We start from the raw sequence: 27,479 nt of genomic DNA, 5'->3' as shown, positions 1-27,479 counted from the left end.
ACCCAATGGACGAGATCGGAAATTTTATATACGTTTCACATAAGTGAATTATTTGATTGTAGATGTAGTGTATGATATAGAAGAAATAAATTATGAAATGATAATTGATATTAATATTATGTTATTGGGAAAAATAAGAAAATTCATTTGATTCCAATGTGTTACATTGGATAAAAAATGTGGTTCTGTTGATGATATAGCTCATTAATAATCATTTTTTATTGATTATTGCTAATCATGAAAACATTGTTGAGTATTTGTCAGCATTGTAGCCAGTTAGGTTGATAGCTCATTGTAAGTCAATGTAGTCTCACCAGTCGTAATTTTCATGAATGAAGTGGAGTCTTACTGTAGTCAATAATAACAGTTCATCCTTATATAAAATTGTAACTAATATAATAATACATTGAGTGACAACATTCAGTTTTTTAAGATTAAAAATTCATTGCTGTGTTCATCGTTAGCTATTTAATAAATTAAACGACAATGATTTTATTTGTACTGCTTAAGCATTGGTTTGATGCACTTCCCCATCCCTTTCTACTGAGCAATTCTAATCCAATGCAATCAAGCTATAGGTTTTTCTTTCTAAATTTTCTTCTACTGCTAAATTAACTATAAAACCTGACATCCCTTAATATGGATCTGGAAATATGAATCCATATGTGGATATAAAATATGAATCCAATTATAAATTATTTATAACTGGATTCATATTTTCTAAGTCTTAAAACACTCTTCATTTAGAAACTGTCAAAATTTAATTTTTAACATTTTTATTTGGGACAACATTTCAAAGGCTTTGATTTTTTCCTCTCTTTTCTATTGACCAAATTCAAAGCATATCTTGTAGTTATCTTATTTAAGTTTTGTGTTCATGCATGCTATATTATTTTGTTTTTAACAAATTTTTAGGTCTTGACATCTGTTTCTGTATACATTGTTACTTTTTATTTTTTGCAATAAAAAAATAAAACTAAAATGCCTAATATAAATATCTAAATTTTTTACTTAATAAGCATTCAGAAGATACTTAGTAACTAAATATGTTTAAGAACAACTGATGTTAAGTTTTATTCTACGGAAACCCCCACTATCTTGACATCTGTTCATCCAGTTCTCACATGTGTTATGCGACATTGGTCGATGAATATGGTTTCTGACGCAACCGTGGGAAACTATTTACCAGTTTATATGAATGTACTGGTGGTGGGGGACTGCAGAATGTAGTCTGTCAGTGGTTATGTGCTGGGTTAGTGTGTAATTTTATCATTATTATTAGCGGAAGTAATTTTATTTTCCGCTATGTTTTTAATTTGATCTAGTATTGTTGAAAATGTTTCAACAATACGTTTAAAACGTAGCTAGTGTTAAGTTCCTTCCCGTGTATGCAGTATGTGTACGCTTTTCTTGTAGGGTTATGTTAATAAAATTATTTATGAAGTTGATAAAAGAAGTCGTTTGTACCGGTATGCAGTTTGCTCAATTAAAATTATTTTGCTACGGACTCCCTAAGAATTTGTGTGCGTAGAGTTTCTTTTTCATTGTTTATTATTATAAATAAAAATGTCAGGTCATGCTGTAGTTGTTTGGGAATGGGAAAATCGTCAGAACCGTTGGCGACCGTATAGTAGCGAAGTATCTCAGCTACTAGAAAGAGCTTATTGTAAACATTTGACGAGAGTTTTGTTAAGCGATGCAGATCCGTTGTTGGAAAAATATTATATTAATTTAAGAACAAAGCAGCAATGTTCTGAGGACCCTGAAGTAGGTAAGTTACTTTCTGAAAATTCATATATATTTCTCATTAAGTATCACAAAATAAAATAATCTTTTAAAATTGTACAAATAAGACAAAAAACATTATACCATTAAAGTTTCTCTAAAATATGTCATAAATGAAGGTATATGCTTAAAGCAAGTGTTGAGTTTATTGTAATTAAATGATGTTAAGTAGTTATATTTTATTAAATATATTTCTTTAAAACTTACATTCTAAATACATAGAAATGCATGTGAAAAAAAAGTTAAAACATTGTAGAAGTACATGGAACTGCGTAATTGCTCAGAAATTATCTGGGAACACCATGATTTTAAGAAGTTTGAACTCAGTTTTTTATGTTAATCGAAGCAGTTACTGATAAAATAATAGAGCTTAATATATGTGGATCAGAAACATGTTTCAGGCCATAAAATATTCCTCCATTCATCATCTGTTCATTGTATTTTCATATAAGAATTAAGTTTTGTTTATTATTTTGTATATCAATAGTGAGTGAGAATAGTTGATTGCTCATATGACTAATTATTTACTTTATATATATATATATATATATATATATATATACACACCTATTTTACTCATGAAAGTAATGGAAAAAGTAATCATTAAACATATGTCTTAACATGTTTCATTTGCGAGTAATAACTAGTGAAAGATTTTGCTCGAATTTCAGCCACCCCATATATATATATATATATATATATATATATATATATATATATACACACCTATTTTACTCATGAAAGTAATGGAAAAAGTAATCATTAAACATATGTCTTAACATGTTTCATTTGCGAGTAATAACTAGTGAAAGATTTTGCTCGAATTTCAGCCACCCCAGTGAAATGAGTGTTTTACTCATTTAGCATGGTTATTGTACATCAAACATAAAAAACAGGGGTTTTTTATCCCAATTTATTGCTTTTTACCACAGATTACAGTATTTTTTGAGAAAAAAATACTGAAGATATTGTTCTGGGACCCATTTTATTCAATTTTTCAGGTCAGAAACCATAAGAAATCACCAATTCTGCCCCTTAATTAACATCCTAAACATTTCAGTATAACCTCATTTAACCAGGGTAGCTGAAATCTTTCACTAGCTGTAACTCGCAAATGAAGCATTTTGGGACATATGTAGACATATGAGCTTTTTCCATTATTTTCATGAGTAGAATAGGTTGTGAAAGTCCAGGGAGAAATTGTGATACATGTGCATCCTAGGTGCAGTGTTGAATTACAACATTTTTGGTGAGGGTACTGTGTAACTTACAAGGGACATAACTCAGGTGAAAGGTGTTTCTGATGAAAAATTTCAATTGTAAAGAATAACTTAGGCCCTAAATAATTTGATGTATTTCAAATTTCATCAAAATTAGGGTTGATTCCTAATTGTAAACAACTACTGTTGCTACTGAGTAAATACCAATATTGTAGTATTTAAATAAAATTTAAATTAAATACATATTTAATAAATGTTTATAGATTTATTGTATGTTATTAATTATGCATATTTTATGTATATTTTCTTATTGCATTTTTTGGTTTATGCTTTATAAATAAACCTTTTATTTTTTATTAGTACATAATGCTTAATGAAAATAATATATAAAGCTTATTGATAAAAATAATAGTTTTTAGTTTATATCAGTTGTATCTTTATATGTTGGCACATTTACAGTGTTATGCTTTATGGTTGTAGGACAACCGTACAATGTTCGTAGAATGTTGTATCCACCTGATTCACCAGCTGGTAAGGGTGCTAAGTGGGAATGGGCTGGAGATAGTGCTGGTGAATGGCATACATATGACATGGAAGTTCAGTATCTTATTGAAGATGCCTGGGCCAAAGTAAGTATGTGAATTATAATAATTATATAGTACTTTGTTGGTCAGAACATTTTTAATTGAATATGTAAAACCAAAAGGATAGTGTTACGATCACTCTTCTGAACTATGTACACTATACAGTAGCGAACAAATTAATCCAAAGGGAATTTTTGTTCTGTTGTAGGGAATTTTCATTCTGTAGCAGACTACTTGCTGTTTCAGGTTATGTTGTTAGTTCATATACAAACAGAATTACTGGTTTTTGTGCTTTTGTAATTAATTGTCAGTTAGTTTTTGGTGACCTTGTGAGTTTCTGTTATAAGTTTGTTATTCTTTTTTAGTTAATACAATGGATATAACCCCACGAAAGCAGTCAAAAATTGTTGCTCTGTCCCAACACACAAATCACTCAAAGACAGATTGCCAGTGAGTGTAGTGTGGGGTTAGGTACTGTAAATGAAATCGTGAAAAGGTTTAGGGAAACAGGTTCCATCTCTCCAAAGAGAAAAAGAAAATGTGGATGGAAAAGAAAACCATGCCTACACAGGATTGATTACTAATAAGAAAAAGCAAAATTAATCCACGATTGTCAGCTGTTGACCTTAATAGGGACTTGAGAGCCAGTGAAACTAATATTTCTGATATAACTTCGTAGAAGATTGTTGGAAGTGAGAAGGATTGCTCGGAAACGTAAAAGGAAGCAGTTATTGACACAGGTTATGAAGACAAAAAGACTTCAATGGGCAAAGGAACATAAAGAATGGACTATTGAGATTTGGATAAAAGTTATTTTTTCAGACAAGACTCATCTCTTTGTCCAAGGGAAGAGAGTAGCCTACATTTGTAAATCAGCAGATGAGAAGACTACTATGCCAGCACACCTGCAACAAGCTCCCAAACACCCAGCCAAAAAGATGTGTTGAGGGTGTTTTACACATGAAGGGCCAGGAGCACTTATGCCTGTGGATGGGATGATGAAATTGGACCAATACATTAACATATGCCAAAGAAAAATAGCCCCACTTATGCAGAAGAACCCAGAACTAATTTTCCAACAGGACCTTGCACCATGTCACACATCAAAGAAAGCAAAAGAGTTCTTCAAAAGCCAAAAAATTCAAGTGCTCTCGTGGCCAGGGAACTTCCCCAACCTGAATCCCATTGAAAATTTATGAGCCTTCTCAAAGAAGACTTGGGAAAACGAATTGTACCACAAAAACTGACGTTATTAGTTTAGTGATACAGGTTTGGTTTCGAGATGAAGAAATCAAAAATCATTGTTCTACCTTAGTGGAATCAATGTCAGAGGATTAATGAGATACTCAAAAACAAAGGTCACATAAACTTTAAATTTGAGAAAGTTTCACTATTAAACATTATTTCTTTTAAAAATAAAACTTTCTGTTAAAAATGCCGTGTTAGGATTAATTTGTAGGCCACTGTATATTCATCCAAACTACCTACCTAATTTTTTTAAAATAGGGGTGTTGAATAATATGCCGCCTTGGTTCAATACCTCAGTTAGGTTTAATTATTCTAAATATTTATTATTCACTGGTTCAATAAAAAAATATAAAAGTCTTTATTTATTTTATAATATAAATTATTTTTATTATTCTTTGAACTTGTAATTCATATATAAATATATGTATATAATCATTAGTATGTCAATTAATTATACATTAGTAACAAATAACAAGTTGAGTCTTTGAAGGATGGAAGAAGACTGACTAAAAATAGGATATTAGACCAGTTCCATTAATAAGAGTAACAAAAAGTGAGAATGTATAAAGAGTAAAAAAAATGAACATTTTTATTTTAAAATTTATAAGTCCTCCATTAATAAAATTTAAAGTTCCTCCTTTTAATAAAAAAGGAGCAAATGAAACCCGGGTCTTAACAAAGGTTTTATTTTTAATAAATTTTAGGTAGCATCATATCTGCAATTATCATTAGCCATTAATAAATGTCTGCAGGATGCAGTGAAACAGTACTCAATGTTATTCAACTTTAGTTATCTAAAGAAACAAGTTTAATAAAGATGGTTTTACCTGTTGTTATTTTACCTCCAAAAATATTGCTAATCCTTGAGAGTATTCTTGATTTTTTTTGGAAATCACATAATTGGGAAATTATATCTCTTTCATGTAACCAGCAATTTGGAAAATTCTTCATATGAGACTGAAGGTTAAATACCACAAGAATCAGCTGATTTATGTTCTCAATATTTTTTGAAGTGTAAGAAAGTCCACATTTCTGCTTAAAAATGCTAAAGAAGCTTGAAGTAACTAGTATTGATACATAGTTTTTTTTTTAGCAATGAAGTAACATTTAATGTATGTGGGACTATGAATTGGCATAGTAAATATCTGAAAACAAGTATTCCTGCCTGGTTTTAGAATGTCAACTCACCAAATGTGAATGTGTTTTCTATTGTTTCAAAATGAAGATATCTGGGTTATTTTTCTTCTTAGAATCTTATTGTCACCGGGCTAATTTACTTGTATATGTTGGAAAATGTGCCAACCTCTGTTTCTGAATGGTAGTGTCTCAGCTTTTCATCCAGAAGGTCCTAACTTAAGGCCCTAACTTTAATTCCTAATCAGGCATGATATTTTTTATAGGTTAACAAATTTTCATTTTGTATTCCCTTGCACAAACTTTGAGCTTATGTGGTTAATTAATTATCAATGAAAAAGAAAAAAAATGGCCAATAGTCCAGTTTAATAAAGATAGGATTGATTATTACATTGTTACCTAATAATTATTACCATTAGTTGTCTTACTGATCTGCAAAAGTATCTCTGACAATACTGGCCAAAGTATTGGAGTTAGGATATGCACATTAGCGATGAAATTGTTAATGCAGGGACCATTTGACTGGATTTGTCACTATGTGAATTTTTATTATAAGGATGTGTATTGTTTTATTTTATCCTCACTCCCTGTTGAACCCATGGAATTTTGAAATGGAAAAACTGTATCACATTGCTGTAACACTGATTATGACGTTCTAATTCATGTATGGAAAAAATTAAGTGTTTAAATATTGGAAAAAATAGATTGAACATTTGTGAGTTTTGTCAAAGAAAAAAAATCTGTGTTGAGCTTACCTTCAATTTTTATGAGACATATTCATAAAGTAAGGGCCGTTTGGTCATTAAAAAAAATTAAATCATGAGAAAAGGTTTTTACTTCAGTGTTAGTTTACTAAATATTCTACATCACTTTTCCACATGATCGCCATTCAGTTCTAAGCACTTTTTGTAATACTGCATTAGTTTCTTTAACCCCTCTGCATAGAAGTTCGTCAGCTAGGAATTAACCAGTTGACAGTGGCAGTCTTGAGTTCCTCGCTGTTTTCAAATCATTGTCCACCAAGCCACTTTTTCAAATGCAAGAAGAGGTAGTAGTTTGCTAGGTGCAAGTTTAGGACTTTGTGGAGGGTGGTCAAAAAGTTCCCAACGAAAATCTTGAATCTTCTTTCTTGGTTAAGGCAGCGGGTGTGAGGACACGTGTTGTGAAGGAGGATTACGCTGGACGACAGTTTCCTGCATTTTCGATTTTGGATTGCATGTCTCAGTTTGGTGAGTGTTTTGCAGTACACGTCAACTGTAATTGTTGATCCACGTTCCATGAAATCAACCAAAATGACATCCTTTTCGTCCTAAAAAACAGTAGCCAACATTTTTTGACTCGACTACAGAGATTGCTTAAACATTTTTAGTTTTGGGGAACTTGAATGGCACCACTGCATTGACCGTTGTTTTGATTCTACATTGGTGTAAGATATCCACGTCTCTTCTATGACACTCTTGTAGATAGAGGTGCATCCAACATGCAGAAATTCATTAGCCAGAGCACTAATCGTCAATCGCCTATCACATCACAGTTTTTGGTTCACTTGTTCAACGATTTAGTCCAGTCTGAATACTGGGCCTGCTATTTGGCTTTTCATCATGAACATTTGTTCAGGCATTTTTAAAGTCACCATTGTCTAACCTTTCCTTCATTCATTATGGTAGGTCCATATACTAGGCACAACTCCTGATGAATTTCAGCAGCTGAAGATCCTTTTGCACACAAAAATTGAATCACAGCGTGCACTTCAAAAATGGCAGGAGAAGTGATTGCCACGAACATTGTAATTCTGCATTCACCAGCTGGCAAAGGACTACTAAATCAAAACAACAACTGCAGTGGCTTTGTAAATAGCCGATAGATAGCCCTGCATGCATGAAACTGTGTTCTGACCAACTAATATTTAAATATAACCTGACAGCCCTTACTTTATCAATATGCCTCATATATAATATGCTTTAAAATATGTTACATTGTTTGTCTTCACTGAAAATCTGTAATGACGTTATAATTGCTATAATAATCTTGTCATGGTTTATTATATGTATTAAGAATGTTTACTGGCTTTTATTTATTACTTAGTTTAAAAATTGTACTTCTTTTCATTATAGTATATGTATGATACACCTTTCTCTCTTTTTAGGGTGAACAGACAATAGATGTGAGCAAAACATATTTAGGTTTCCCGTACATAATAAATTTTTGCAATTTAACACAGATGCGTAATAATACTGGATATGTTAGAAGTGTTAGAAGGACACAACATGCACCATACCCACTGATCAAAGTTACTCCAAAGGAAGCTGCAAATATGGCAGGTATGTTTATATGTTTGGTAGAAGCAAATATTGATCATAAAAAATATGAAATTAAAACTTATTCTTTTCATACATGCTTACATCTTATCAAATAAAAGCTAAAATAGTAAGGCGCATCTTATCAATTAAAAAATTGTTTCGAATTTGTAGAAGTAGAAACATGGGCAATTTCATATCTAATTTTCATAGTGTTGTCGTCATGTACTTCTCAGTAGAAAGTAAGTTAATTTGTAATGCTTTTGATACTGTAACTTCAGTATGCTTATCCTAATAAGGCTTGATGTTGTTGAATTAAAAGAAACCTGGTTAAAGAACTGATAGGTGTTATTACATTTCTGTTTAAGTAAAACTGAAGAACTGAATTGACTATCTGTTCTTCACTGCTAGTACATTGATTAATTTGGAAATTTTTTAACCTTTTTATAAATTATAACCTAATAGGATTTGTTCTGTGGGAAAAAATAATTTTTTTACCTTCTTTGTATCTTTGTGTAGAATATTAAAAGTACATGCATGACTTGTTCAGTCTTATAAAAGGCTGTGTTTTTGAGGTAATGGAAGTATTAGCTTATTTCATTGGATTAATTAATTTACTGAATTATGGTAATTTTTCTGATCTTTAGATTTACATTTTATCAGTAATAAAATTTTATATTTTTCTTTAAAAAATAATATTTAGTAAATGATACATTATCTATTTTTTTACTATTAAATTCCCAGAAACAATGTGTTAAGATTATCCAATTTTAGTTTCATCAGTTTTTTTTAACACTGACAAATTATAAAATAATCTATGACTTCTAGGAATTAAAATTTGATTATCTGTAAATTTATTTTGTAATGTATCACTGTTTGTAATTTAAACAGTCTAGATTTTATTTTATATTTGTTCACTGATTTTCCTTATGAAAAAATCTACTTTTAATTACAATAAACTACACGTAATCATTAAATAAGCAAATTATGCTATAAGAACATTAATTATGACATAAAAATTATTATAGTCATAATAAAATACCTGATCACTGACGTTATTTGTTGAACAATTTTTTGTTTAGCATGTATTTCTTGCATTGGGACTTGAACTACTAACAGAACTGACAAACTTTTCAATCTCTTAAGGTTGATATACTTTTATCTGAATTTTAACTTGTAGTCTTTTACTAATTTTTATAGGAAGTACTACACACACCCTTCTTATATATTCATTTATCTATTTTTTTGAATACTACACAGTTAGGAAATATATTTTTTAAGAGATAGATCCTAATGTTGGTTTTAGCTTATAAAAATTTTGTTAGTTTTGAAACTAAAAAGCCAATCAGGATATATAAAAACCAGATAAAAGAGAAATTTCAAAACCTAAGGATAAAAAAAATGAGGATGTTTGTATAGAATCAAGTTTAGAGAAATAATTTTTAATGTAAAGGTTCTTGCGGATGAAGAAAGTAAGAACATTAGAAGAAAATGGACAGAAGAAGGAAAACGGGTGCACTCTAAAGAAATGAAGGAAATATGAAAAAGAAGCCAAAAAAGAAATTATATTCTGTGGTCTGATAGGCTGCTTTGAAGTAAAAAAGACTACAGTTTGTAATTTCAGTTTTAATTCATTTCCCAGATTTCAAAATTTTTAAATGAGCCTTTTTTAACTAATGATTAAAAAATCTGATGTGGACACTACATGATTCCTTGTATGCCTATAAAATTACATATACACATTTTTTAAATTGAAAAGTACATAAAATTTTATGTTATTAATAACGACTGATATTTTTCATATTTTCTTTTTTTTATTCTTATTATTGAATTATTATTTAATGTAAAAGATTTTTTTACTATCAGAGATGAATAGTTATTAATAAATCAATATATTTAAATTAAAAAAAAAAGGGTGAAGTCTGATTTGAACCAATGTGCCTTCCCCTTGTAAGATCCAAATATTTCATTAATTAAAATTTTATTTGGCTATAACTATGGAACCAATGAAGATAAGTACCACTTATGATATATCGTTGAAAGCTCTCAATGAGGACTTATTACTGCCATTAAGAAAAAGTCCAAAATCAAATTTTTTGGATTTTGGGCTCTTTTAGACACCTTTGGTTCAGTTGATTACAATCAAAAGATGAGGTGCACAACTAGATGTTACAACAGTCTTAAATCCAAAATCTAAACATTTTACGGCTAATCATTTTTGAGTTATGTGAGATATGTAATACATACTTACGTACATACAGACTTCATGCTGAAACTAGTTAAAACGGATTCAGAGATGGTAAAAATGGATATTTCTGTTGAAATCTGTAAACCGAAATCTTTCATGATCACAATACTTCCTTTACTTCGTACAAGGAAGTAAAAATAATTTATGGAACTACCAGATCACCTTATAGTATTGGTAGCACTGTGTTTTATTACAGTATGTTCATATTACTTTATTATAAAAAATTTTATCAACCACTTGTTAAATGTGGTTGAAGATAATGTATACAAATGTGAAAGTACTACCAATATTATAAGATGGTTCTTTACTATATAATTTAGTGTTCTAGAATTAAATTATTTATTAAAAACAATTGTTGATAATATATTTAACAAAATTTTGTGAATTCTAATATCTATGTGAATTTAGGTTTAAGAATGCTGAGGAAAAATCATAATACTCATAATGGTGATAGTACTGCCAGCAATAATAGCAGTAACAGTGGTAATAATCATAAAAAATCAAGTAATAGTAACAGTGGATCAGCATCAGCGAATGGAATTGGCAGTGGAAGTAAAAAACATTTGAAGAAATGTAAATCTAATGAAGGACATACCAATATTGCTAAAGCTATATTAAGCAACCTAAATATATTTGGTTAGTATTAAAAATTTATTTCTCATTATCTTTTTTTAATAAATTAAATTAGTCATTATAGTGAATATTAATTATAATATACCTTGATTAATTTAATGAAATTATAATTTTTAAATAATTAACATTTATTAAATAAAACTTGAAAGTATAAATATAAAATGTGAAAAAAAATAAAAAGCTTTACATGGAAATTCTGGGTTACTTTAATCAGCTGAATGAGTTTGTATAATGATGTAAAGGGGTAATTTTGAGCCAGACTCTTTTTCCTTTTTTAATTTTTTTCTTTTTTTAAGTGTTAATTTAATACTGAATTTTGGGATGAATGTTAGAATACTTTAACAGTCTTTAATTGCTTGCTGTTAAAGAAATAAATCTGGAAATGAGGAAAAGGATTCCTCAGGATTTTCATTTAGAGCACAGCACTTGTACAATTGGAAGGTAAGAAATAAGATACTCAAGTTATTTGATTTGTGGTGCTATAGAAAATTATTGAGAATATTGTGGATTGATAAAGTCAGCAATGAAGAAGCTTAAAAAAGGAAAAGAAGGAGAATCACGGAAAACTTTGTAAAATGAGGTGACAAACTTATTGACCATATTTTATTGCGTGAGGGAATTGTCAAAACCATAGTTGAGAGTTTAGGTTTAAAGAAGCAATACAGAGTAAGATCTCAGCTCCCATCATATAAAGTAATTAATAATGGAGAATTTCAGTTCTTATAAAGAAGAAAATTCAAAACTGATCCATATGGAGAGCAGATGACAACTAACATACAGATTGTGGACCAAAGAAAAAGAAGATAAAAAATATAAATAAGCTATGGTAGTTATCTGTAGAAATAGTACAGTTATAGTGTGTTGAGTACTAATTGTGTATTTTTTTTCATTTTTGTAATGTTGCATTTTCTAGAACTTTGGTGTTTGGAAAAAATTCACTATAACAGGATTTAAAAAAAAAATCCTGTTATAAAGCATTAGGCTTTAAGTAAAGTAAAACTTTTTAATATAGGCAAACTGATGACTAAATTTTCTCGCCATTATTCATGATTTGATATCTTTCTTATATTGATTTTTGATGATATTTTTCAACCCCTATTGATCTGACAACATGAAAATTTATATAAGAATAGTTCTAAATTTAAATGCATTTGTGTTGCCAGAAAGTTATAAAGGTTTTGAAATCATATTAAAAATATTCTTTTTAAATTTGCGTGCATCCATCTAGTATTGTATGTAATAAAAATGTTTAACTTTACATGGATTTTGCTTCATAAAGAAATGTTAATGGAATGTCTCTTAAAAATAATTAATTGTGAAAATATATTAACAGGACAAAAAAAAATTATGCAAAATGTTTTAAAAAATATTTCCTGTGTATGATAAAAGCATTATTTATAATGCAATAATATAATAACGCCCAATATTTAATAGAATAAAATATTATGCTGTGGTCAGAATTCACTTATTGTTACATAGAAATGCTTCTATAATGTTTTTAATCTCTATAAAAATGATCATGCTAGAGTGAAAAAAATCATTTTAAATCAATATCTCAGTATTGTATTGTGTATATTGATTTGCTTTTGATTATTTAGCATGCTGAATAAAAATTACAAATTTTTTAACCTTGTAATGTAATAAAATAGCATGTAGTATAATGATTTAATATTCTAAAATTTATATCATAATTTTGTTAATTTAAAGTTTATTATTTTTTGTGTGTAGGTAACAAGAATGGGAATAGTTTACAACATCAAAATCAAAATTCAACTTCAAACAATAACAGTAGTAATACTAGTAGTAGTAACAATAATATTAATAATAATTCTTGTAGTAATAGCAATAATAATAATAATACTAATAGTAGTGACAAAAGTGAAGTTTTGGATGCAGACAGTAGTAGTACAAAGAGTGGCAGGAGGCCTAGTGTGGATACTGTATCGACTTATCTCAGTCACGATAGCGAACTAAGAACATCAAGGGTATGATTTTTTTTTAAATATTTTTCTGTCTATGTGTTTAATTAGATAATTAATCAGCAACACCATGCATGTGAACTGTATAAAATTGGTAGTTGTTATATACTGTCCTCAGTTATTTTATATTATCAATATAATACTGCTGATCTCGGTGGCAGAGTGGTAATGTCTTGGCCTTTCATCTGGAGGTCCTGGATTTGAATCATGGCCAGGCATGGAATCGAGAAAAATGCCATGTCTGGCCGTGAAAAAAATTGTTAGTTCCGTGCACAAGCTCCTTGCTTACGGGGTGATTTTAATTCATCAAGCAAAAAAAAAATATGAACCATCAAATTCAACAATTAAAAACAGAACTTGGCAGTTCAGCAGTGTCTTTCTTAATTATCTTTCAATTCGATGGTCTTCAATATTTATTATTATTTACAATCATTATTAATGCAGTAATATTTTATAATTAAAAAATACTTTACAATTCAAATTCACCATGTTCAATCTATGATCAATTACAACGTTTTTTAAATGTTATATATTACTCTTTTAAACTGGTGATCTCTGTTTATTAAAAACAAAAATTCTTGGCCTATGAACTGTAGAACATCCAAACAACATGCTAATGAAGATAGTGGAAAGAATAGGAGGTACAAATTTCTGGGGAAGAATAGAATAAAGATCATGACACAGATTGCAGTGTCAAAGGAAGCCTTTGAAAAATTTTTTTTTTTTTTTTTTTTTGTCTTCAGTCATTTGACTGGTTTGATGCAGCTCTCCAAGATTCCCTATCTAGTGCTAGTCGTTTCATTTCAGTATACCCTCTACATCCTACATCCCCAACAATTTGTTTTACATACTCCAAACGTGGCCTGTCTACACAATTTTTCCCTTCTACTTGTCCTTCCAATATTAAAGCGACTATTCCAGGATGCCTTAGTATGTGGCCTATAAGTCTGTCTCTTCTTTTAACTATATTTTTGCAAATGTTTTTTTCTTCATCTATTTGCCGCAATACCTCTTCATTTGTCACTTTATCCACCCATCTGATTTTTAACATTCTCTTATAGCACCACATTTCAAAAGCTTCTAATCTTTTCTTCTCAGATACTCCGATTGTCCAAGTTTCACTTCCATATAAAGCGACACTCCAAACATATACTTTCAAAAATCTTTTCCTGAGATTTAAATTAACTTTTGATGTAAACAAATTATATTTCTTACTGAAGGCTCGTTTCGCTTGTGCTATTCGGCATTTTATATCGCTCCTGCTTCGTCCATCTTTAGTAATTTTACTTCCCAAATAACAAAATTCTTCTACCTCCATAATCTTTTCTCCTCCTATTTTCACATTCAGCGGTCCATCTTTGTTATTTCTACTACATTTCATTACTTTTGTTTTGTTCTTGTTTATTTTCATGCGATAGTTCTTGCGTAGGACTTCATCTATGCCGTTCATTGTTTCTTCTAAATCCTTTTTACTCTCGGCTAGAATTACTATATCATCAGCAAATTGTAGCATCTTTATCTTTTCACCTTGTACTGTTACTCCGAATCTAAATTGTTCTTTAACATCATTAACTGCTAGTTCCATGTAAAGATTAAAAAGTAACGGAGATAGGGAACATCCTTGTCGGACTCCCTTTCTTATTAGGGCTTCTTTCTTATGTTCTTCAATTGTTATTGTTGCTGTTTGGTTCCTGTACATGTTAGCAATTGTTCTTCTATCTCTATATTTGAACCCTAATTTTTTCAAAACTCTGAACATTTTATTCCAATCTACGTTATCGAAAGCCTTTTCTAGGTCTATAAACGCCAAGTATGGTGGTTTGTTTTTCTTTAATCTTCCTTCTACTATTAATCTGAGGCCTAAAATTGCTTCCCTTGTCCCTATACTTTTCCTGAAACCAAATTGGTCTTCTCCTATCACTTCTTCCACTCTCCTCTCAATTCTTCTGTATAAAATTCTAGTTAAGATTTTTGATGCATGACTAGTTAAGCTAATTGTTCTATATTCTTCACATTTATCTGCCCCTGCTTTCTTTGGTATCATAACTATAACACTTTTTTTGAAGTCTGACGGAAATTCCTCTTTTTCATAAATATTACACACCAGTTTGTATAATCCATCAATCGCTTCCTCACCTGCACTGGGCAGTAATTCTACAGGTATTCCGTCTATTCCAGGAGCCTTTCTGCCATTTAAATCTTTTAATGCTCTCCTAAATTCAGATCTCAGTACTGTTTCTCCCATTTCATCCTCCTCAACTTCCTCTTCTTCCTCTATAACATCATTTTCTAATTCATTTCCTCCGTATAACTCTTCTATATATTCCACCCATCTATCGACTTTACCTTTCGTATTATATATTGGTGTACCATCTTTGTTTAACACATTATTAGATTTTAATTTATGTACCCCAAAATTTTCCTTAACTTTCCTGTATGCTCCATCTATTTTACCAATGTTCATTTCTCTTTCCACTTCTGAACACTTTTCTTTAATCCACTCTTCTTTCGCCAGTTTGCACTTCCTATTTATAGCATTTCTTAATTGCCGATAGTTCCTTTTACTTTCTTCATCATTAGCATTCTTATATTTTCTACGTTCATCCATCAGCTGCAATATATCGTCTGAAACCCAAGGTTTTCTACCAGTTCTCTTTATTCCGCCTAAGTTTGCTTCTGCTGATTTAAGAATTTCCTTTTTAACATTCTCCCATTCTTCTTCTACATTTTCTACCTTATCTTTTTTACTCAGACCTCTTGCGATGTCCTCCTCAAAAATCTTCTTTACCTCCTCTTCCTCAAGCTTCTCTAAATTCCACCGATTCATCTGACAACTTTTCTTCAGGTTTTTAAACCTCAATCTACATTTCATTATCACCAAATTATGGTCGCTATCAATGTCTGCTCCAGGGTAAGTTTTGCAGTCAACGAGTTGATTTCTAAATCTTTGCTTAACCATGATATAATCTATCTGATACCTTGCAGTATCGCCTGGCTTTTTCCAGGTGTATATTCTTCTATTATGATTTTTAAATTGGGTGTTGGCAATTACTAAATTATACTTCGTGCAAAACTCTATAAGTCGGTCCCCTCTTTCATTCCTTTTGCCCAGCCCGTATTCACCCACTATATTTCCTTCCTTGCCTTTTCCAATGCTTGCATTCCAATCTCCAACTATTATTAAATTTTCATCTCCTTTTACGTGTTTAATTGCTTCATCAATCTCTTCGTATACACACTCTACCTCATCATCATCATGGGCGCTTGTAGGCATATAAACGTTAACAATCGTTGTCGGTTTAGGTTTTGATTTTATCCTTATTACAATGATTCTATCGCTATGCGTTTTGAAATACTCCACTCTCCTCCCTATCTTCTTGTTCATCACGAAACCTACTCCTGCCTGCCCATTATTTGACGCTGAGTTAATTACTCTAAAATCACCTGGCCAAAAGTCGCCTTCCTCTTCCCACCGAACCTCACTAATTCCTACTATATCCACATTCACCCTATCCATTTCCCTTTTTAAATTTTCTAGCCTACCAACCTTTTTTAAGCTTCTAACATTCCACGCTCCGACTCATAGAATGTTATTTTTTAATTTTCTGGTGACCCCTTCCTTAGTAGTCCCCACCCGGAGATCCGAACGGGGGACTTTTTTACCTCCAGAATATTTTACCAAGGAAGGCGCCTCCATTATTGCTATGTGAAAATGCAGAGAGCCACATTTTCTTGGAAAAAAAGCAGCTGTAGTTTTCCATTGCTTTCAGCTGCGCAGTGCTCAGAGGACTGAGTGATGTTGATACGGCTGTTTAAGTCATTGTGACTCACGCCCCTAACAACTACTGAAAGAGCTGCTGCCCTCTTTCAGGAATCATTCCTTAGTCTGGCTCTCAACAGATACCTCTCCGATATGGTTGCACCTTCGGTCCAGCTACTCTGTATCCCTGAGCACTCAAGCCCACTCACCAACGGCAAGGTCTCATGATTCATAGAGGAGGCTTTGAAAAATATAAATATTATTCAGCATTATGAATTTAGAGCTGAGGAAAGGATTGGTAAAATGCTACTTGCAGATTATTTTGGTGCATGTGTGTGTGAGACATGCATGTGTACATGAGAAAAGTGAAAAGACAGATTTTAAACTGGATTTGGAGGAAAATAGAGAAAATAAAATGAGTGGGCCTAGTGAAAAATGAAGTGTTAAGAAAGTTTGCTAAGGATAAAGCACTCTGATATATAATTCTGAGGCAGAAAGGATGTTGGATAGGTCACACTCTGAGAGGAGAAAAATTGTCAACAACAGCTCTTTTAGGAATTAGGTGAAGCTGATTAGATAAAAGATAAGAACGAAGGGTATAAAAAGTCCACAAAGAACAGGAACGGTTAAAGACAATGATATTGTAAGCGATTGCTGCTTGGCAGAACATTCCATTAAGATGATCAAATGCAGCATCGAGTTGTTAGCCACAATCAATTTAGAAGTAGTTATATAACTTTTACTAGCTTAAATAAAACATCTTGTTCCAAGTTAACTTGGAGGTTCATTAAAATTTTGTGGTTATTTTTGTTTTCCTTTTTTATTATCAATGTACTATTTTTTTTATTGAAATCTAAGTTGTAAGTTCTTTTTTTACTTTAATCACAGTTACTAATTAAAGTCATAATTTTTGTTTTTTTCACAGAATGATCTCTTGGATTGCAGTGTGAATAGTGATGATGTATTTGATCATCGTCCTAATCGTATTACTAATAATAGATCAAAGAAAGATAAAGAACAAATCCATATTAAAGGTGCTATAGTTGGTAAGAATTAAATATTTTTTTTTGATATTCATAAGATTTTTTAATAAAATAACTATATTTTATCAAATGAAATGACATAGTCTTTCTGAAGACTTGTATGTACTATTTTGTAAATCACAAGACCACTTAAAATTAGGTCATAAAATACTTCATTTCATGGACATCTTCGCATACTTTATCTGGCTTTTTGATAAATGTATAATTTAAATTTTAAAAAGAACTTCAAATGATTTAAGTACAGAATCAATTTCAAATCTTGATATGAATAATTATTGTTACTTAAGGATATCAGTAGGTCCAGATTTACTTGACAGGTACATCAACCATTATTTTGGTCTTTGTGCAACACCTGGAAAGGAATTGGATTCCTAGAGTAGTTCATAAATAGAGCTACCGTTCCTCTAAGCTTCAGTATGTAAGCACCTGGATTATTGACTACTATCAACTTTGATTTAGACCTAGTCATTTAAAACAATTCAAGAAGTATTGATAACAAATAGAGGTAGGTAAGTAGATGTTACTGTTATCTCTTTTTAATAACAAAGAATAATTTGGCTTTTTATAGCCAAATTCTACTCCATAAATAAGAAGATGATTACTTTGAACTGTATTCAGTGCCTGTATTACTAGTAGATTTTAATCATTGGGAGTTCAGCAATAGACCTAAATAAATGTTTTCTGTTTATAGCTCATTGTGAGGTTGTAAAATTTCAAAATATTAATGATATATCTCTTGAATTGTCTAGTTATTGTTTATTTTAAGAATAATTGTATATTCATTTTACTTTACCTGTTGTCTTATTTGCTTTTGTAATTAACATTCTAGGTGTTGATGCTGCTAGTGAATGTATATCGCAGTATGTTCAAGTTGTTGAAAATTGTTCTGATGGCTGGGGTTGCTGTCCAGTATGTCTTTGTGAGTTAGATTCAGCTGGTATCATTGTTTCATTAACCCACTGTTTACACAGACTGCATTTGGATTGTTTGAATTCAATGTTGACTAGTCAGCCAAATTCACATCAAGTAGGTGATATTTATGGTTCTGTCTCTTATGATATTTTTTTTAAAATTAATTTTAATATTTATTTGTAATTCCATAAATTTAATCCTATACTTATTATATATATTTTTTTTTGTGCTTTTGTTAGATAATTCTTTCTACTTGGGTTCATGAGGTTCATGCTAACACCTCAACATGTAATAAATTCTGTCTTTCCAAATTTATAACTTGGTCCAGCAGTATTTGGTAAAAACAGTAATTATTCACCTTACAAAAAAAAATTAAGAATGATTACTTAAAAATGCTTGTAAACAGAACAAAAAGTAAACTAACCTATAAAATATAGACATTAAACATCTGTTGATACAATAAAATCTAATTCAGTTAACAAACACTGAAATTGTGACATATGCATTGACATTAGACATATGCATTGTATAAAAATACTATATGTATATATATATATATATATACACACACACACACACACACACACACACACTTATAGCTGTGTGATATTATTTACCACTTTTGTACACAGTAACTACTGTTAAAGTACACATTCTAATTGAATCAGCTAATGTCTAACAATGCTTGATAATGAAAGCTCTCATCCATTATTTCCCAAATTATGCTGCGGTAATAAGATAAAATTAAGTATTAGATTGTTAATAGGGAATATTTACAAAACAAAAATTGTTTCACATGGGTGTAAAATTGGGTTATGATTACTTATGAAGTAATAAGAAAAATAATAACTTCTGTTTGGTTTTTCTTCAGTTTAAAAAAAAAATTCAGTTATGAAATGAAACTGTGTTGTAAGTTTGTGAAATTAACCAAAGAAAAAGAAAAAAGTAATTATTTACCATTATTATGAAATGAGTTTTTAATTTTTTAATAACTGAAAACAATTGTGATTAAGATAAAATAATTGCTTGTACTTAAATCTGTTTTTCTAACAGATTTGTTGTTATATCAGACTGTGTACAATTTTGTTTACATTTTTATTAAGTAATTTGTTGAATTGAAATTTACATTTTATAATTAGACGGACTGATATCAGGTGATATTAATATTGTTTGCTTAAATTTTTGTTTACAGTGGTTGTACATACAGTGTCCAGTTTGCATGCAGATATATGGTGAAAAACGGGGCAATCAACCTCCTGGCACTATGGAATGGCTGTTACTGAATTCATCACTTTTAGGGTTCCCGGGTACTAGAACAATACAAATTACATATCAGTAAGTAAAATATAATTTGAAAAAAAATCTAATATTTATGAGATAATTTTTTGCTATATTTTTATAGTTGTTTTAATAAATTGATACTTATTAATATATTTTTTCCAGCATTGCATCAGGAATTCAAGGCCCAGAACATCCAAATCCAGGTCGACCATATTATGCAGTAGGTTTTCCACGTGTCTGTTACTTGCCAGATACACATAAGGGACGGCAAGTGTTGCAACTCTTACATATAGCTTTTCAACGTCGTCTTGTATTTACTGTTGGTAGATCTGTGACTACTGGCAGAGAAGATGTTGTTACTTGGAATGATATACATCATAAAACTGAACCAAATTCTAGGTTTGATCCTTCATTTTTAGATAATTGTCTTAAGGAACTTGCTGCTCATGGTGTACAGTGATAACATTAGTATTTGTAATTTTTTTTGTGGAATTAGTTATTTACCTAAAATGTTCTCTTCATCATCAAAATTTATGAAAACCGCTTCTTTTTTTTCTTTTTTCAGAATTTTAATATGAAATACACTAGTGTAAGTATAATGAATAAAAATTGAAATAATAATAACATATGAAAATTAAATGGAAATTATTCGAATTTCACCAATTTTTTTGATACTCATGAAGATTTGAAATTCATGAAAAAGTGAAAGGTTATAACAGTGAGCTAAACAAAATAATATTATGATGGCTTTAAAACTATATGCAATGTTTTGAAAGTGATTTTACATTTACTTTACATTTTATTTATTTTAATATTTTACATTTATTTGAAGTAAATGAATTATAAATGTGTATTACATTACTTTTTTGGAGTCTCTATAATTTTTTTTATAATAAAAATATGCCACAGTCTTCCCTTTTCCACTCTTTTTTTAATAGAACATGAAGTGGTTAACATTACTGACAGTTAAGGTATTCTATACAGTCAAATATAACGATTAAATCTTGATGATTAAACATTCTGAAATATATAAATGCATAAAAATGATATAATAAATAAACTTTAATATTATTTTTTATCACTTAGAATATATACCTAGTTTTTAACTAAAAAAAAATTAAATGATAACCTAAGCTGAAACCACAATGCAAAATAATCACATTATTATCATTAGTAATGTTATGTTAAATATTATATGATTGCAATTAAATTATGATTGTTCATTAATCATACATTTTTTGCTGATTGTCATAAAATGGATGAATTGTTTTTTCTTTGAATAATTAATTATAACTTTTATATATTATATAAGAGGTGCGACAATTAAGTAATGAGACTGATGTGAAAAAAAATGTTGCTTACTGTTTTAGTCATGTTTAGTGTTGTCTCCTTCAAAGTAGTTCCCCTCTGATTGCACACATTTATTCCAGCGCTTCTGCCATTGATGGTAACATTTCTGGAACTCATCTTCTGTAATGTCCTCTAAGACCCACGTCACAGCTTTTTGGACATCTTGTGTTGTTTCAAAATGGTGTCCCTTGACTGCCATATTTTGACTCTTTGAAATAGAAAAAAGTCGCACAGAGCGATATCTGGTGAATAAGGTGGCTGTGGTAGTACCGAAATTTGTTTTTAGGGGTTAAAAATTGCTGTACTGACAGAGCAGTATGGGATGGCGCATTATCGTGATGCAGAATCCAATTATCAGCAATGTTGGCACGGACACGAAAAACTCGTTTACGAAGTCTTTCTAAAATTTCTTTGTAGAAATATTGGTTAACTGTTTGTCCAGAAGGCACCCACTCTTTATGAACAATTCCCTTGGAATCGAAGAAGCACACAAGCATGCATTTCACTTTTGACTTTGACATGCGAGATTTTTTTGGTCTGGGTGGATCCCTTTGAGCACCATTGCGAACTTTGGCGTTTTGTCTCTGTATCGTATTGAAAAAACCAACCTTCATCACCAGTGATAACACGGCTCAACAAATCTGGATTGATTTCTGTTTGCTCTAACAGATCGGCTGCCACATTTTTCCGTGTTTCTCGCTGTTGTTGTGTGAGATTTTTGGGGACCATTTTTGCACAAATCTTTCTCATACCAAGATCTTCAGTTAATATTAGACAAACCGTTTCTCGATTGATGTTGAGTTCTTTTTCAATCATTTTCACGAATAATCTTCGATCAGATCATACGATTTCACGCACCCTGGTCAAGTTGACATCTGTCCGTGAGGTTGATGGTCGTCCACTGCGGTCTTCATCTTCAACATTCGTTCTGCCTTCACTAAAAATTTTATGCCACCGAAAAACTTAAGCTCTTGACATAACCTCCTCTCCAAAAGCCTTCTGAAGCTTACCGTAAATTGTCGTTGCATGTTCACCCGATTTAACGCAAAAAGAAATGGCATACCGTTGCGCAGTATTTTGCGGTTTCATTTCTGTGACGAGAGACACAAACACGTGTTCACTTATTACAGCACAACTCACGACTAAGCAGTTGCATCAATGTGCCGCTTGGACTAGAAGTAGCTTATAGATCAAGGTCAAAGATGGTGTGCCTACGCAAGCTGCAGGGTTGCCACATCTTGCAAAGAAAAATCAGTCTCATTACTTTATTGTCGCACCTCGTATGTATGTATTATATGCTTATTATATTACACAGTTCCGAGAAACAAACATATGTTTGGTGCTTTTAATTATCTTCTGAAGATTGTAACATTTAAGCTTCAATAGTTAGCAATTTTTTCTTTCTTTCTGGTGATCTAAGTAATTTCACTGAGTTTTACAAAAATATTTCTACTTGTTTATGCAAATATAAGGCGGTTTCTATACTGCAAAGAGTGAATTTAAATAAGAAAGATTGTTATGGATTATAAGTATACATGAAACTTGATAACAGATCACAAAATAGAAACTTTCTAAATTTAACTGAAATGCAGAATTTATAATCCAAAGCTGACCAGAGAAATTGTTCTAAAAAAATCAAGAAACATTTTGCTTATGAATTAATGGATATTCTACAGCATGGCACAGAGATGTATACCCATTTTGGAATGAATCAAATACTGTTACTATTACTCCAACCTGTAATTTGTTTGTCGTCACATGCATGTGAACTAGTGCCATTTATTTCAGTTACCATGCCTGAGTGTTCAGTGGAAAATTGCTTGTTCACATACGATGCATATATGAGAGGCAGGGATTCAGATTTCCAGGTTTGGAGATGTTCCTTTGCCCCGTGATCTCCCAACCTGATTTTGTGCTACCTCTTCCTGTGGGGATACTCAAAGGAGCGGGTATATGTTGAAAAACCCTGTACAGTACAGCAACTGAAGACAGGTATTCGTAGTGAGGTACAGCAGATCATACAGGAGACACTGGAACAGATGTGGGTAGCTTTATTTCTTGACTTGAAACATGAATCAGGGAAGATGGTAATCACCTTCCAGATATAATTTTTGCCACTTAAGATAAATGGTATCTGTTTCTCCACATGTTCCTGCCAGCATAATAAAACTTACTGGCGTTCTGTTCATTCCAAAATGGGTATACATCTCTGTGTCAGCCTATATTTTTTATTTATGATTTCAGAATTTTTCTTGTATTTTTAACTGTTTTTGTTAAATTTATATTTTAATGGTGTAGTTTTTATGTTACTGATTTTTCCTTTAAAATTATGTATGTTTTATCACATTAAAGAATATAATGTGTAATTAAAAAAAAAAAATTATTTTTTTTTATTATTATTAAATAGTATTGTAAAATGCATTTTCTGAATCCACATATGTAAAATGTAGTTAAAACAGTTCCTAATTTTTCTTGCCATCTATTAAGATTAGATCTGTAAATGCATAATCCTTGCCATTGTATTTAAAAAAAAAAAAAAAAATATTATATATAATATGTAGGAATTTTTTTAATTATTTATTTTTATTATTGATTATTTCTATTAATTTTGATTGTCACATTTAGTTTACTATATGAAAAGAAGATTGATATTAGCATTAGCTTGTATTTTTGAGTGAAATGTTATTCTTAATTATTATACTCTGTGTTAGAATTCAATCATTCTTGAATTTCTTGTATGAACTGTTGAAGTAAGTTTCAGATATATTAGTTGTAATTTAGTAATAAAAGATATAATAGTTAATATACATTTAATACAATTAGTTATTTATACAATAAATCGCAAATTCAAAATATATAGAGGTTGGACCTGGAGCCATATATATAACATTGACCAAAGAAACAAAAAAAAAAATTGCATGCTTAAAGTCAGAAATTACATTTATTCGTAATATTAATTGTAAAATGCCAACTTCTTAAATTTCCCTTCAACATACTTTGACATTCAGCTGCTTTTGCCCTCGGATTCATCAGCTTTTGGTGGTCATAGGATTTGGCATAACATAAAATCCATGGTTCTTGATGTTCCATTCACCACCATATCTTCCAATAGAAAACAATCTGAGATTGTTCATGTTCTGTCAAGCAATGTTGTACCATATTTTTGTAATGACACAGGTGTTAAATTCTCACATTTTAAGGAATATAATAAATTCTGTATATCACTGAAATTGATTAGTTAATAGATAAGTTATAGAGATTAAAAATAGGAGTTACTATAATACTATCCTGTACTGCAATGAATATATGTTTAATATTTTAAACTTATGACTTCTCTTTAATAAATTTAAATTTAAATTGATGTTACTTGCGATTAGGTAAAAATGTTCATTTATGAGTGTGTTATTTAATTGTTAGTGTAATAATTGGCAACCACTGAAAAATCCATATGTTACATTTTAAGACTGATATTAATTTAAATTCACTAGAAGGGATTATTATTTTACACGGATTTGAATACTAGATCGTGGATACCGGTGTTCTTTGGTGGTTGGGTTTCAATTAACCACACATCTCAGGAATTGTCGAACTGAAAATGTACAAGACTACACTCATACATATCATCCTCATTCATCCTCTGAAGAATTATCTAAACGGTAGTTACCGGAGGCTAAACAGGAAAAAGAAAGAAGGGATTATTATAAATTTATGTATTGTTAAAATATCTGTGTTTGATTACTACAATCATGCTATAACCAAATAAATATTGTTGATCTAAATTTGATCATGATTGTAATAAGTTATTTGTTTGATATAGTTTTATTAACAGAGTGTAGAATTTTAACTGAGCATCTATGAAATTAACATTTTATGATAGGTAAAATTAAGAGCATGTTCTTTTATTCACTCATTTGCCTTCTTTGTATCATATAAAGTTCATTTTTAAATTTATAAATTTAGTGTAAACTAATACTATTTTGCTTGGCTTTTTAAAATCATGTTTTACCACTTTTTCCTAACATTAGATGGATATTCTGATCTAAATCAATTTTTTTTATTATCTCACTGCATAATTATAGTGGGGGAATTGGCCTTGTGTCCAAATTGGACCTGACTTACATAAGAGTTCCTACTTATTGACACCCCCGCCCGCCACCAGTAATTTAACTCTCCCTCTAGGCATTCAGTTCTATATAAACATTTTTTTTTTAAATAGATTGATTACTAATTTAGTGGGTTTTTTTAAGCAACTGAATTTTATCATTTGAATAATTTATTTTTTCTCCAACACCCCTAATAATTAATTGCAAGTTGTGATAGGGTTGTTGTGTATTCTGAAATGCTGAAACTATGTATACTGTAGACTGCAGTTTTGTATTAATTATTTTAATATTCTTGAATAAAATTTGATAACCTAAGTTTATAGTTATTTGTTTTTAAGTGTTGCATTATCTTTGAATTACTAAATGACACTAATGTTTTAATTTATTATAATCTGTATATATTTCTAGTGCAAATGTTGATTTTAATGAAGTAGTAATAACTAATTAAAGTATTATGTTTCTTTTTAATTATTGTAGTGGTAATATTAATCATTAGAATAATTTATTTAAATTAAATTTGGTATTATTTTGAGTTTTTCTATATAGAAACTATAATTAATTATTTTTTTTGGACAACATTATTATACTCTTACATGAGTGTCTTCATTTATTTTAGTTAAGAAATGTAAATGGAAAGCAGTATAAACATTTTTATTTTCCTTTCCAAAAAAATATGATTATCATATATTAGTTGTGGAAATAGTATGTAATTTACACATGTGTGTGTGTGTATGTGTGTTACTTTATTTTTAAGTATACAAGTTTTTAAGTAAAATACCTGTACTGTGAGTTTTAGATATTAAAGGATGCTTCAGTGAATTTAGAACTTGGTCTTATTTTTAGGTATACGGGTACCTAAATATAAATATTACTGATAAGAATGAATTACTGAAAATGAAGTTAACCTCAAAACAAAAGTTTTTATTATTTTAAAATTTTTTTATTAAATGATGTTTTTGAATACTTTTTGCCAGTTTGCTTTAAACTCTTTTCCATCTCATTTTTTAACATTTTAAAATCAGCTTCTTTTAAGCTTCCCTTAAATATAATCTGTTGGTGCTTCTGATGCTCTTAAACTAAAAAAAAATTGAATACATGTGATCAGTCAAATGTAAACTGCCATAAGCATATTTCATTGGACCTGGTTTTTGGAATGTACATTGTCATTCTTGCATTATAATAGGCAATAAATGTTACTATCCTAATCATTATTAAACTGTCATAAAAACTTTCACTGAAGACAGAACTGACTTTTTACTGAAAGCTCTTAATGAGAAATATGATTCTACCAAGTTTGTGCTGAGCCCATTGATGCATTCTTTATGAACATATTTATTACTAATTAATACATTAACGAGTTGTGCCAAGAACCAATCCCCAGAAATTAATTTTACTATTTACACCTGATCGTTAGCATGATGGTAAACTAGTAATGTTCTGTTATCTTAACTATCTCTTCTGTACATACCATCAAGGAACAATGTGTTAACACATTAACATCGTATAGAAACAGTTATGAATAACCATTTGGAGTCTTTTAAGATAAGATAAGGCAACAACTTTAAAGATAAGAGATTTTTTTAAGGTGACATAACAAAATTTTTTTTATAAGTTATTTTATTCGTACATCATTTTAATTCTTTATTCTATCTTATGAAACTAGAATTATAATATAAATACATTAAATCGCTTATTTTCTTATGAGCTAGAAAAATTTATTTAATTATATTTCTGTTTATTAATTTTTATTTTCAGTAATAATTACAATTATTATTACAATTTATGATATTCCCAGTCAAAAGAAATGCCAACTTTCTAAATAACTAGAATACCTTATCTTGTCACTCTTAAAATACAATTAATTGACTAAAATAAAATGAATAGAATAAAAAATCATTACTT

The 27,479-nt window shown here is 30.1% G+C and overlaps 1 protein-coding gene across 2 annotated transcripts; it reads left to right on the top strand.

The window, feature by feature from the left end:
* Positions 1–1,215: 1,215 nt before the first annotated feature.
* dx (deltex E3 ubiquitin ligase) lies at positions 1,216–23,983 on the top strand. 2 transcript variants are annotated; one of them, XM_075363989.1, is made up of 9 exons: positions 1,216–1,771; positions 3,486–3,634; positions 8,118–8,292; positions 10,925–11,152; positions 12,878–13,134; positions 17,814–17,934; positions 18,761–18,957; positions 20,036–20,178; positions 20,287–23,983. In XM_075363989.1, exons 1-9 carry the CDS (start codon positions 1,567–1,569, stop codon positions 20,582–20,584), a joined length of 1,773 nt encoding a protein of 590 aa, XP_075220104.1. In that variant the 5' UTR covers positions 1,216–1,566; the 3' UTR covers positions 20,585–23,983. The 2 variants fall into 2 exon arrangements, with proteins under 2 accessions (XP_075220104.1, XP_075220105.1); XM_075363990.1 differs by having other exon boundaries at positions 1,712–1,767.
* Positions 23,984–27,479: the final 3,496 nt, after the last annotated feature.

This window comes from Lycorma delicatula, chromosome 4, assembly GCF_047948215.1.
Source record: "Lycorma delicatula isolate Av1 chromosome 4, ASM4794821v1, whole genome shotgun sequence".
NCBI classification, from domain to species: domain Eukaryota; kingdom Metazoa; phylum Arthropoda; class Insecta; order Hemiptera; family Fulgoridae; genus Lycorma; species Lycorma delicatula.
The sequence above is the reverse complement of the archived record's forward strand: the minus strand, read 5'-3'. Positions and strand labels throughout refer to the sequence as shown.